The sequence below is a fragment of the Propithecus coquereli genome, unplaced genomic scaffold (assembly GCF_000956105.1).
Source record: "Propithecus coquereli isolate 6110/MARCELLA unplaced genomic scaffold, Pcoq_1.0 Scaffold417, whole genome shotgun sequence".
Classification (NCBI taxonomy): Eukaryota; Metazoa; Chordata; class Mammalia; order Primates; family Indriidae; genus Propithecus; species Propithecus coquereli.
Genome location: NW_012149919.1, coordinates 690,398 through 703,127, shown reverse-complemented (window position 1 = coordinate 703,127; position 12,730 = coordinate 690,398). Strand labels below are relative to the sequence as shown.

Below are 12,730 nucleotides of genomic sequence, written 5' to 3'. Positions count from 1 at the left end.
TTCTGGGTATATAATAACTTTGTTCATTCATTTTTGTAATATATAAGTTTAATCTAATTCCCCAATGTAAAATCGTCATTAGCCTACAAAGGTAAATCTGTTCTGTTTCATGGTCTTTATGCCGTCTCTTGAGGGACTAGGCTTTACTTGATGCAAGGAGATTTGCCAGCCTAATTCCTAGGCTTAATTCTAACCACAAGGTACATTTGTAAATCTTACAGATTTTAGTAAAACAAGAGATCACTAATCACTATGTGGACATTTCTATCTCTGTTTTGTTTACAGGGTTTTAAATCCCATTTAATTTGTCTTTCAAATTTGAAAATGCTTATTTTTTTGATAACTTGCTATCAAGAATATCTATTACTCATATCGTTTGCTAGTTTCTCTTTTTGACTTTTTTTTTAATTTTATTTTTGTAGACACTTGCATTCTTAAAAAAGAATGAATCCAAATAACACATGATTGTTAAAACAATAAAAACACTTTGGAAATTATAAGTTTTAATCATATGAAACAGAAGATGCTGTAGACTGTCAGTTTTATCTTGTTAAAGCATTTTGAAGATTCAGGTTTTTATTTGACTTTCTTATATTTTATTATTTCTTTGTAACATTCTTTCAACTTCTAAAAATGAAGGTCATATTATTTATAAGTTGTTTTATCATTTTATGCAAAAACTTACAAAGCAACAGGAATATTGGGTTTTTGTTTTGTTTTGTTTTTTCTTGTGGCTACGGGGTTGGTGAAAAGATATGTAACTTTAAGCTTACATTGCATAGAGGTCATGATAAGGGATATGTTCAATGTTGACTATGTAGCTGTTAAAAATGTGTCCTTTGGAGCCCTTTCATTCAAATTTCACACTCCATTGGTAGTGAAATGCGGGCATTTAGTTGATACATTGGAAACAATGAGTTTTTTCAATGTTTATTTTGTATTTCTTTGGCATTGTCAGATTTGTAGCAGTTGATATTCCCATAGTATATTTTTGTCTTCCAACAAGAACTCACAGCTGGTGTTGTAATGTGCTTAATTTCTCTGCAGAGTATAACCATTTGAAATTTTGTTTTTACCCACAGGGTTTCAAGAGACCATTTAGAGATTCCTTCTATTTCTAAACAAAATAACCCACACATAATCCTCCCAAAATTACAAATCAAGCCTCAAACATCCTCTAATGGATGTGGCAGCAACTGTGTCCTGCTGAGTCACTTATCTAAGGTCAGGGAGGAGAGTGGCACACTTTGTTTTTATTCTACTGTGGCTCTCCTTTCTCCTATCAGTCAAATCTCAGGTTTCACTTACTAACATTTATCCAGCCACACTTAATTACACTCTCCTTTACCTGAAGGTAGACACTCAAGTTTGACTAGTGAGAAGTTAAATAGTGTGTATACAATCATGACCCTAAAATGGGAAAATGTGTGTTACTAACTGTAGCAACTTGTTTTAGTGGCCCTTTTTCCTTAGGGAGAAAAACATGCTTTTGTTCTCTCCCTGATTATCTCATACTCCATTGATTGTTTTTATGTGTGTGTGTGTGTGTGTGTGTGTGTATTTTTCTCGTATGGGTTTTATCAGTCCTCAGTACTGCTCACCTTTTATACTTATACTCGCAATGACAACAAAAGCAAAGCTGCCTCATACTCACTAAGCAAAAAAATAGAAGTAGAAAAACAAAACAAAAATATTGCTATTTTTATCATTTCATGCCACTTGGCTTTCTTTGTGTGAAATTGTAGGTTCTACTCTCTCTTTTGCCTTAATTATTTTCTTGCTAAGAACCACACAATGCTACAGGAGTCATCTGTTACACTCTCTGCATTAATGCAGGTGAAACTAAACTATTTTAAAAATAGAATTATATGTTCACTTTTTAAAGCTCTCTAAGGATTTATACTAACAATTTTTTCAATGTTTATAAATCTAGTGACTCCAAACATATTTTCTTCTGCTTTGACTCATCCCTTTCCTCCTAAAAATAACACTATTTGTTAAAGGTGTGTAATAAATAACAAATAGAGGATTTCTATTGGAGTTCATATTCCTATTTTTAAAACTGTTCTTCTTATCCTACTTCTGCAATTATTATTTTATTGTGACATGTTTATAAATCATTTTTATTTTGAGTTGGACTTCTATTTAAAAGTTCCTTTTTTCTTCTTTATCCTCCTGTCTTCCTAAATTAACACTTATGAAAACTAATGTGTTATTCATGAGCAGATTCGGTGATATTCTTCAAGATTCACATGTTTGTTTCATGTGTATTTATATTCATTTTCTTAAGTCTCTAATGTACAGAATCTTCTATATACAGACACAATTAATGGCAAAGAAGGATTGAACAGTTTCAAATGTGGTTTATAAAGTGTTGATAAGTGATGGTAGCTTTGCAGGAAGAGATGTTTTCTTGCTGAGAGTGGGAGAACAGAGCTCAAAAAAATAAAAAAAGACAGAAGAAACTTAGAAGAGCGACTGTATCCTACAATAAATAAAACATAAATATTAGTAGATTGATTACTAATCTCCATTGAGAGCATAGTTTAAATTTCTCTATATATTCAGTGGAGTCAATTAAGATGATTATAACTATTTTATCAGCATTATTTATGAACCTAAAAGCAGAAACCCCGGGTTAGACAATGGACGGTTGTGTTTATCCAGGACTTATTTATATTTTTTAATTTTTAATTTTTTTTTATTTCAGCATATTACAGGGTACAAATGTTTAGGTTACATATATTGCCTTTGCCCCACCCGAGTCAAAGCTTCAAGCTGTCCATCCCCCAGTGCTCACTGCACCCATTAGGTGCGGATATACTCATCCCCTCCTCCCAGGATTTAAAGATTGTCCAAATAGGAATGTGGCAGATGGTCAAGGGGATGACATTGCAGGGTGCAAATCAGAACATAATGACATATTGGATCATACATTTGTGGTTTGGCAGAAAGACAAGTGAGGCCACAAGGATTTTACAGACTTAAATAAACAAGCAGAATCCACAGTCTGAAAATTGAGACTAGGGCCATTCTAGGATTCAAAGAAGAAGTCAGGGAAGATGTAGAAGAAATAAACCTTCATTAGAGAGCATAAAGAGATCATACTGCTGGAATATTATAAGATATATTAGTTCATTTTGGTTTTAATTTTTTAGTTACATGTCAAGATAATAAGAAAACTATAACAGAAGATAAGTTCCTGCTGAGTGTAGTTCAAATCATTATTTATCAAGTACCTATTATGTAAAGGGAGCTTTGCAGGAAAGCAAAACACCATTGTTTGATGCATGAACTCTGATAATGGTTAAATTATGATTGGATCTCATTGCTGTTGCAGGACTAGAAAAAAAATAAAAAACAATATGAAGCCATGCCTATTTATCAGTCTGGTGGAAATTGAGGCTCTATTGTCTAGCTTTCTCTTCAGACAATTTTAAAAAAAATAACAAAAATGTTTGGTCTAATTAGAGATCCACATCTGAGAATTTCAAACATTTCTGCCATTCTGATAGATTTGGAAATATGATTTTAATGGTCTGTATACTGGGCTTTGAATGAGGTAAAATATATCTTTCTACCTGCATGATAAAGCAAGGAAATCAATGACAGCGTATATAGGTGTCTAATAATTTGAGTTTAAAACAATATAATTTTAATATTAAGATGCAAGATAATTTTGGAATATAAAACAGGATTTCTTTTTTCCTCAGGGAATATTTTTAAATCATGTCTTATTTTAATTTAAATTATATCACAGTTTACGACAGTAGCACAGAAATTAGAGTCCACTCAACAAGATCTTTGAAAATATTGAACAAAAAAATAATAGGACACATACTACTAGTTCAAGAAAATTGTATGTGAACTCTAGAAGCAGTATGTAACTTGTATTCTACTATCATATTCTCTAGCCTTCTGTTCCTTAAAGAAATCCAGACGTTGGCAGTATAAATGTCTATCGAACAATATATTTTACTATAAATATTTTTGTGAAAGATGCCTGCAATATTATCAATTATAAAAAAATTTGGAATTCTTACAGTTACAAACACGGAACTAGTTTTTATTATTACTGTTGCCTTCCCAAGGCATTTAAATTTCAATTCTTTCACAATCATAACATGAAATTTTTAGAGTGTCGACATGAATCAGATACATACGTATATACGCATGGCAATCTCCCTGTTTCCTCTTATATGTACCTATGTCTTTTTTGAACACTAAAGGGGATCATATAACAAAATAAATCATGCACTATTATTTATGTTGAAAGATTAAAACAGATTCAAAGTTATGTCTGCATTAAACTGAGAGTATGCTTGCTGGAAATATCAGGAATATATTGATTATAACCAGCAAGACATTAATTTAGAAGGTTTACCAAAGTTTTTGGGACATTTTAAGGGACCTTTTTGGTCATCTGGATCCTTATTTGACATGTAGACACTGTGTTTCAAGGATTCTTCATATGACGTATTTTTCTAACTGTTTTATCATCCCGATTAAGTCATGTAAGCACACCCCATTGGGTTAAACTACCACTTTTAAAGTGGTAAACCCAAAATTATGCACAATACTTCAGTCAGTCTTCTGCATTAAAATTTCCTATCTTTACTGAATTCTTTGAGACTGTTTTAACTACTTAGGTAGCTCTACAGCCATATGTGCATATATATGTGTGTTTGTGTATGTGTACATATATATATACACACGTATATTAAAATAATAACTGCTATTCAAGATCTTTCCCATCTGATACTTTTGAAAGTTTACCATCTAGTATGCATCTTCTTTTCACGTCTTATTGTTAATTTAATTTCTTTGTTCTACCTATTCAAAACCTTCTTGAATCCTAATCCAATATATGAGCATATATTAGCTTGGCTTCCAAGTGTTCTGTAACGTTTGTCTTCATCCAGGCTATTGAGAGTTAGAATTAAGAACTGAGCTTGGGTGAACATTATTAGAGGTGGACATTAATATTATTATTATAATTATCATTTATCATAGAGAACATCAGCATAGCAGATACTCCATCCTGCTATGCTTTTGCTTTGTTCAGCTCGTATTATTTTTTTCTTATTCACTTGAGTGTCATTCATAACTTTCTATAATATCTTGTTTATTTTTTAATCATTACATTTCATATTTAGAAATTTGTTATTGCTATTGCTGTTATTGCTCTAATTTTGCAGTTTCAGTAAGACATATTTTGTTGTTTTGGTATGTACACACACATACATATTTTTATATATATTTTTTTCTTATTCTTTTGATATTTTTCCTCAATGTTCAAAGTTTACTTGCTCCAGTTCAGTGAGCCCTCTGCCAAGTATATTTTTTGCAGTTCCAGTGAGGTATAGAATATCCCTTGTCAAGACCTCATTATTCTGTTGTGCTAGGCTTTTCTAGGTGGGAAGTTTTTTGATTCCTGCATCCTTTTTTCTTTTCAAAAGTCAAACTTTCAACTGAAAAAAAAAAAAAAATTATGTCTCCATGTCTTAGAGCTTCTATTTCCCAGAACTTAAAATTCTCTGGAAAGATATTCTGGCATTCTTCTTGTTTCTGATGGTATTTCCAATTAATCTTCCTGCAAGAGAGCATGCATCAGGATTAATAACATAAAGTGTACAATAGACCAGAGTCATAAAAGTCACTCCCTATCTACACTACATTCTGCATTTTCATTTTACATGTTATTATTCGTATTTCCTGAGTCAGGGACCAGTGACTTACATTGGTTCTTCAGAGGACCAATTGTGAGATTCTGAAGCATGTCTATGCCCATAAATACTTAGTTCATACATTCTCCTTAGAATAAGGAAATGTTCAATAGAGGAAAGTTTATATTAATTATCATGTCACATCCAACAACTGATAGACTGGCTTCCTCAAAGGTCAGGTTTTCTGGGAGAGTACCCATGACTGTTACATTAATACATAATACACACAATGCAATTTCTCCTATTCATCTTTCTCTATTCTATAACCTGGTTAGGAATAGAGGGCAGATGCATATTTTTTTTAAAATTCTTCTTTCATTGGATAAGAAAATATTTTTCAGTTCCTCTTTAGATTACTTATTTCTCTCTATAACATATCTTCAACAACTCGATCATATATATGTATGTATATTTTCCTGTGTTTTATTATCTGTATTACATTGGATATTTGAAAAAAAATAATTCGTTTTCTATTGTATTAATTTAGCAATGAACAATCAAGAAAATACCATTGTAAAGTATCAGGTTGTGACTATCATACCTATTTGTAACAAAATTCCAATATTCAGAATAAAAGGAATTGATTTGAGAAAAAGAGACCTAATTGTAATTATCTCATGATCCATTTACTTTTTAGTGTAAGGTAATTAACTCATAGGTGTAGTTGCAGGTTAAGTCCCCTGGGAAGCTGACTCCGAATTGGAGTTTGGAGTGCAGCATAATAGAGAGCGTGACCTTGGGATCTACATCTGCAGAACACAATAGAAGGAAGAAGGATTGAGTCGGGCAGAGTGAGAAATGGAGCTGCCGTGCAGTTTTAATGCCTCTTAATGGCTGACCCCATGGGGAAGCTCTGGAGCTAAACTTGCCCTTGAGGATTATCAGCAATATGGGGGGAAGGGGTGGCTCAACCTTTGTAACCTCGAAGCAGTGCGTCATTAATTCTATGCTATTCTGGAAGAGTGTGACCTTGGGCCAGGTGGCACTCCACAGCTAGGGCAACAATCATTCCATGAAGGGAATGCAGCAGCACATCCGAGTATGTACCACAGGGGCTTTTAGCCAACAGACATTCTGGAATGAGGAATAACAATACTCAGATAAACGTATGCTGTGTGCACTGAGGAACATCAATACCAATTGGAGTGTGACCTTGTGGTTTTGAGTAGGATTCTAGGATGTGTCCAGATTGTGTCCTAATAATTTACTAGCTTTGTGATTTTTGTGCAACTTACATGCTAGGATTCAGGTTATTCATTTTTAAGGTATTACTTATAGTAAAAATTATTTTCTGCTGTAAAATAAGGAATTTAACATCCTCTCCTTTATAAAGGTTGTATGGATTGATCTAACTATATCATGCAGGCATTTACTATAGTACATGGCATTTAAAATACACATAAAAAAGATGATTAAGTATGCTATTCATCATTAACTTCCTTATGGTCTAACAAAAGTGCTTCAAATCACAGCTAAGCCTGAAAAAGCTTATAAGTTGATCTGGTGTCTCCATAAAAACATTCTCTAAATTAGTGATTCTTAAATTTCTTAATGCATTGACATTACCTGAATAGTTTTCTAAAAATGCAGATATCTGTTCCTATCACTTATATTCAGAGTCACCAGGTTTGGGGAAAGTCCCAACTAGCTCACCTCAATGCTTAGGACCCATTGGCTTCCAGCCATCTGTATCCTTTAAAATCTTTTAGCTATTATGCCCATGTCCAAAATGTTTATTGCTTCCTCCATTCTTTGTCTTACACTATTTTCCCACCCCTTAAATTTGGCTTTATTAATTTTTAAAATAGTTTTCTCAATTTGAGAACCGATATGCTTCTTTCTATAATGGCCCCTTCGTGTTCCCTTGTGCATTCCATAAACTGAAAAAGAAAATCACACATCCCCATTTTACCCATTAAAGGAAATGTGAATCTTTAATGGCGGCTTTACTAAGTATATTTTGTTTTGCTTGTGTCTATCATAGATAACACAGCCAGCATTCTGACAAGGCGGAGGAGATTTAGTCGAACTGTTCAGGATGTGTATTATCTGCCCATTATGATCTCTGATGGTGGAATCCCCTCTCTCAGCAGCAGCAGCACCCTCACCATCAGGGTTTGTGCATGCGAGAGAGATGGGCGTGTGCGGACCTGCCATGCAGAAGCGTTCCTGTCCTCGGCTGGTTTGAGTACAGGAGCCTTAATCGCTATTCTTCTCTGTGTTGTCATTCTCCTGGGTAAGTCATTCTAAACCCTAAGTGTGTGTGATGGTAATTCTGAATAAGGAAAAATAGTTTTTACAAAATTTAAGGATGAGGAATGCATAATGTGGGTAACAAAACATGGCTGCACAGATTCCCTTTTAATTCATTTTCTCAATACTATATTTAATTAAGAAATAATTTGACTCAAATATGATGAAAGAGTTGGAATATTAGGAAGGATAAGTTCTGAGAGGAATAGCTTTTGAAAATATATATTTTAGAAGGAATCAATATTAAAATATTCTGAATCCCATCTTGAAAGGGCTTTTAAAATTTACTTCCAAGAACATAGGTGGCATCTTTCTAGAATAAATCTTGCCAGTTTTCAAGATCAGACAAGATCAGCTGTTCGTGTTGGTATGGCCATAGGATGAATAAGTACAGAGATGTAATGTAGAGCATGAGGACTGTAGTTAACAAAAATATTGTATTGCATGCTGGAAATTTGCCAAGAGGGTAGATTTTAGGTACTCTTTCCCCACACACATAGAAAGGAAGTAACTATGTAAGATGATGGACATTTTAATATGCTTGACTGTAGTAACCATTTCACTATGTATTAATATATCAAAACATCATGTTGTATACCTTAAATATATACAGTTACAAATAAATTATTCTGTAAGTATATAAATAATAAAATAAAATGAATCTGAAAACCAAATAAAAATAGATGTATTGTGGAAACTTCTACTTGTCCAAAATACTTAATCATCAATGTTAGCTGAGTTTTAACACACTTCTGACTCTAAATGACTTTGGGCCTTAGAAATATTAAATTTTATTAAATTAAATTATATGCACTTAAAAGCAATAGATTTCGTCATTTGAGATTTGCATTACAGTTTATTTTATAAAAAAAACACTTTCTCTAAATCTTACTACACCTGCATTTAAAGATAATATAACTATAAACTCTTTAGATTGCTATTTGAGCAAGATAGCAAATCCAGATTTTTATAAAAACAAAGATAGATGTAAGGGATCTTTATGCTTTATAGGTTAAAGTGGGTACACATCAATTTTTCTAGTGTGTCCTTGCCACTCTTCCTTTCTCTTAGCAGTCTGCCTTTTACTTCTTTCTTGGTACTGTGTATACGTGAGTAAAGAATTGTGTGCTTTGCTGAGACAGAAATCTTCTTGCAGAAAACATTCCTTGTTTCGTTCCTGGGGTGGAAGATTGATTACTTGTATAGGTGGAGTGGAGAGTACGGTGGAATGAGGCTGGAAAAGAGAAGGGATCTGTATGGAGGGCAGAGATAGTACTAGGCTTTGTGGAGCATTGCAAAGCTGGTGGCCTTTGAGTGTAAGGAAAGTTTTAAAGCAAGGGAGCACCATTATAAACTTTGTAATTTGAAAAAAAAAGATGACTATGAATGAAATGGAGAGCAGATCTCCTGGTGGCAACAGAGAATATAGACAAACCAATCAGGAAGACTCTGCCCTTGTCTCCCTCAGACATAGCATGTTTTGGATTAGCACATATATAGTGGAGCTGAAGAAAAGTGAATAATATCAAAATACTTCAGGTGAAATCAAAAGTGATCATTGACAACTTAGATATCTGGGAGAGTTAGAATATCAAAGACGACTCTTCATCTCTGTTTGAATGTGGACCCTGATCTTCCCTAAGCTAGGGCACATTGGAAATGTACTTTGTTGAAGACAATGGACTAGGATTCAACTGTGAGAAACTCCAATGTGATTACTAAGTCAAGAAGGATGAGACAGTAGAGGACAGCCAAGAAGTCAAAAAAGTAAGAAAATTAGTAAAGTATGTTACGAAGTTCAAGGGGAAAAAAGTATCGAAAAGGACAGAGCACTATGTTGTGTAGTAGATCTAGTCAACGATGTTAAAAGCTGCTCAGAGGTTAACTAAATTGAGAACCAAAAACTATTAATGGCACTTAGCAACACAGAACATGGAAGTTTGGTGCACCATAGCAAGAACTGTTTCATTGAATAAAAGTCCTTTCTAGTAGATGCCTGGTGGAGGAGGAAGTCAGGAAAATCAGGCTTTCAAAATTTTATTTATTTATATATTTGTTGGTCACAAATGCTATTTTCCTTAGAAATTAACATATTTCTTTTTTGTCTCTGAAAATTAATTTTAAAAAAAGACCACAACCACACCAGAAAAAGAAAATACCACCACACAACAACAAAAACTCTGGATCCTTTTAGGGTTCCTAAATGAAGTCATAGAGAATAGAACTCAGTGATTTTAACATAAGCTCTTCCAGAATTTTTACTCTGAAAAAGAGTTCAGTTGGATGAGGCATGTTATCTTCAGATTTTTTATTCATTTATCATCATAAATCCATTTTCATATGCCAAGGTAAAAATTTAACATGCAATTAAATTGTTAATGTCCAAGTACATTTTTGAGGTATATGATATAAAAGAAATTTAATTATTTCATGAAAATGATACTTTATTTTAATTAGTTTTTATGAAAATGCTGCTTCTCCTTTGGGGTAAGTAACAGAACGTTTGTAAACATTTTGGTATCCCTTAGGATTAATAAAAACAAATTTGCTCTTTGATATATTTTCTTTACTCTTTCTTTTCTTTATTGAAAATCAAAGATGTTTTTACAATATTATCCCTAGGTTATAGAATCATTTCTTGAGCTTGAGCTTAAACACACATTCACTGTCATAGAATTTATACTTTTGATGTCATTGTATTAGGTTACTAAGTATGAAATGTCCCATTTCCTTAAGTACTAAGTTTGACAGTTGATATTGCTGACATTACACTTTGTACTTTGACACTCCTTGTTGTGAAGGTACATACTCAGTCTCTTTGAAACACACCTTCTGGCTTGTGATTATCATTCAATTTTTTTTTTAGAGAGATTTTTGAGAAATCATGGATAAGTCAAAAATTTGTGTTGTTTTTGAATACAAGTTCCATCATGGAACCAGTGCAGTGAACACAGCTTGGAATACCAACGAAGTGTTTTGGAAGGATGTGGCTGATGAGCGCACAGTACATTGATGGTTTGAGAAGTTCCATTTTGATGATTTTAATCTTGAAAGTGAGCCCTGTGAGCAACCTGAGACCAAGGCGGATAATGATGAGCTGAAAGCGGTTGTGGAAGCGAATCCTTGTCAACCTATGTGTGAATTAGCAGCAAGGTTTGACATTACTATTCCAACAATATTGGACCATTTGAAACAAATGGGCAAGGTAAAGAAGCTGGATAGATGGATAACTCATGAATTAAACAAGAAGAGAAATCATCTTGAAATTTGCCTTTCTTTGTTGTTACAACATAAAGGTAAACCATTTCTATACCGTATTGTTACGTGTGATGAAAATGGATTCTTTTTAACAATTGCCAAGTATTTGGCATAATGATTGGATAAGAATAAAGTGCTGAAACACAGCCCAAAACTGAATATTCACTAAAAAAAGCTAATGGTGTCTGTTTGGTGTTCCAGTACTGGTATTATCCACTACAGCTTCATGAAAGCTGGTCCATTGATTACAGCTGATGTCTACTGCAACCAATTGGATGAAATGATGAGGATGCTTGCAATTAATCAGCTGAGATTGGTCAACAGAGACAGGCCAATCCTCTTGCAAGACAATGCTTGAGCACATGTCACACAAACAATGCTACTCAAACTACAGAAGCTGGACTTGGAAACTCTATCATCCACCATATTCACCAGACCTTGCACCAACTGATTACCACTTCTTCAAGGCTTTGGACCACTTCTTGCAAGGAATAATATTCAATTCTCGACAAGCTATGAAAAACACCTTTTGCAATTTCCTTGCCACTACTCTCCAGGCTTCTTTGCTGCTGGCATAAACAAGCTACTGTTAAGATGGCAAAATTGTGTTGATAGTTTAGGCGCATACTTTGATTAATTGTACTGCTTCTTGTTTGAGATATAATAAACTAAACTTTTGATTCAAAATTGGAAATTTCATATTTAATGACCTAATATTTATAATTCTAAATGAAGGACAATAAGTTCTATGTCTCTTATTTCTTTTACAACATCATGGATCTATCATATTACATTTTCTCAGATGGCTCATGGTAAGAACAAGTACTTTGTTCATGGGCGTGGTTTGATAGACTAATGAGGTCATTTTAGTACGTTCATTCGACTGCCAATTTTTAAATAAGCATTTAACTCTCAAATTTGTATGTGTAAATATTATCTGCACTCTTAGAATACATTTTTGTTTCGGGATTTTTTTTTTGAAATATTTCAGTTTTTTTTCCTTCTTTTTCTCTCTTTATTTTTTGTTTTCTATTTTTGTATATGTCTGCATATTACAGGGATACAAATGTTTAGGTTACATATATTGCCTTTGCCCCACCTGAGTCAGAGCTTCAAGTGGGTCTATCCCCCAGATGGTGTGTACTCATTTTTTTTTGTTTTGCCTACATTATTAACATTAAAATCAATCAAAGTTTTGATATTATAAAAACAAATACAGTGAATATTCGTGATGCTCTTAAAGATTTTGTATGATGCAAATTTTTAAAACAAAATTCCACTGATATAGACTTAACTGCATAACTAATAAAAATTCAAATTGAGAAAAATTGGATGAGTGAAAACTTTCAGGAAGTATTAAAATCCTTTCAGCTCAAAGGACTAAAGCAATTTATACCTAATCTAGTCATGTAAATACACTGTCCCAATTATTTTTACAAATATATGACATTCATTTACTAGATTCATTCAGTAAGTATTTCAAGGAAAATACT

At 33.2% G+C, this 12,730-nt stretch overlaps 1 protein-coding gene across 1 annotated transcript in view; it reads left to right on the top strand.

Annotated features, from left to right (window-relative positions):
* The window catches only part of CDH18 (cadherin 18, type 2), a 210,810-nt gene that overhangs the window by 190,985 nt on the left and 7,095 nt on the right, over positions 1-12,730 (top strand). The window contains exon 9 of the mRNA XM_012653179.1: positions 7,711-7,962. Coding sequence (XP_012508633.1) covers positions 7,711-7,962 — 252 coding nt within the window. The remainder of the gene's footprint in view (positions 1-7,710; positions 7,963-12,730) is intronic.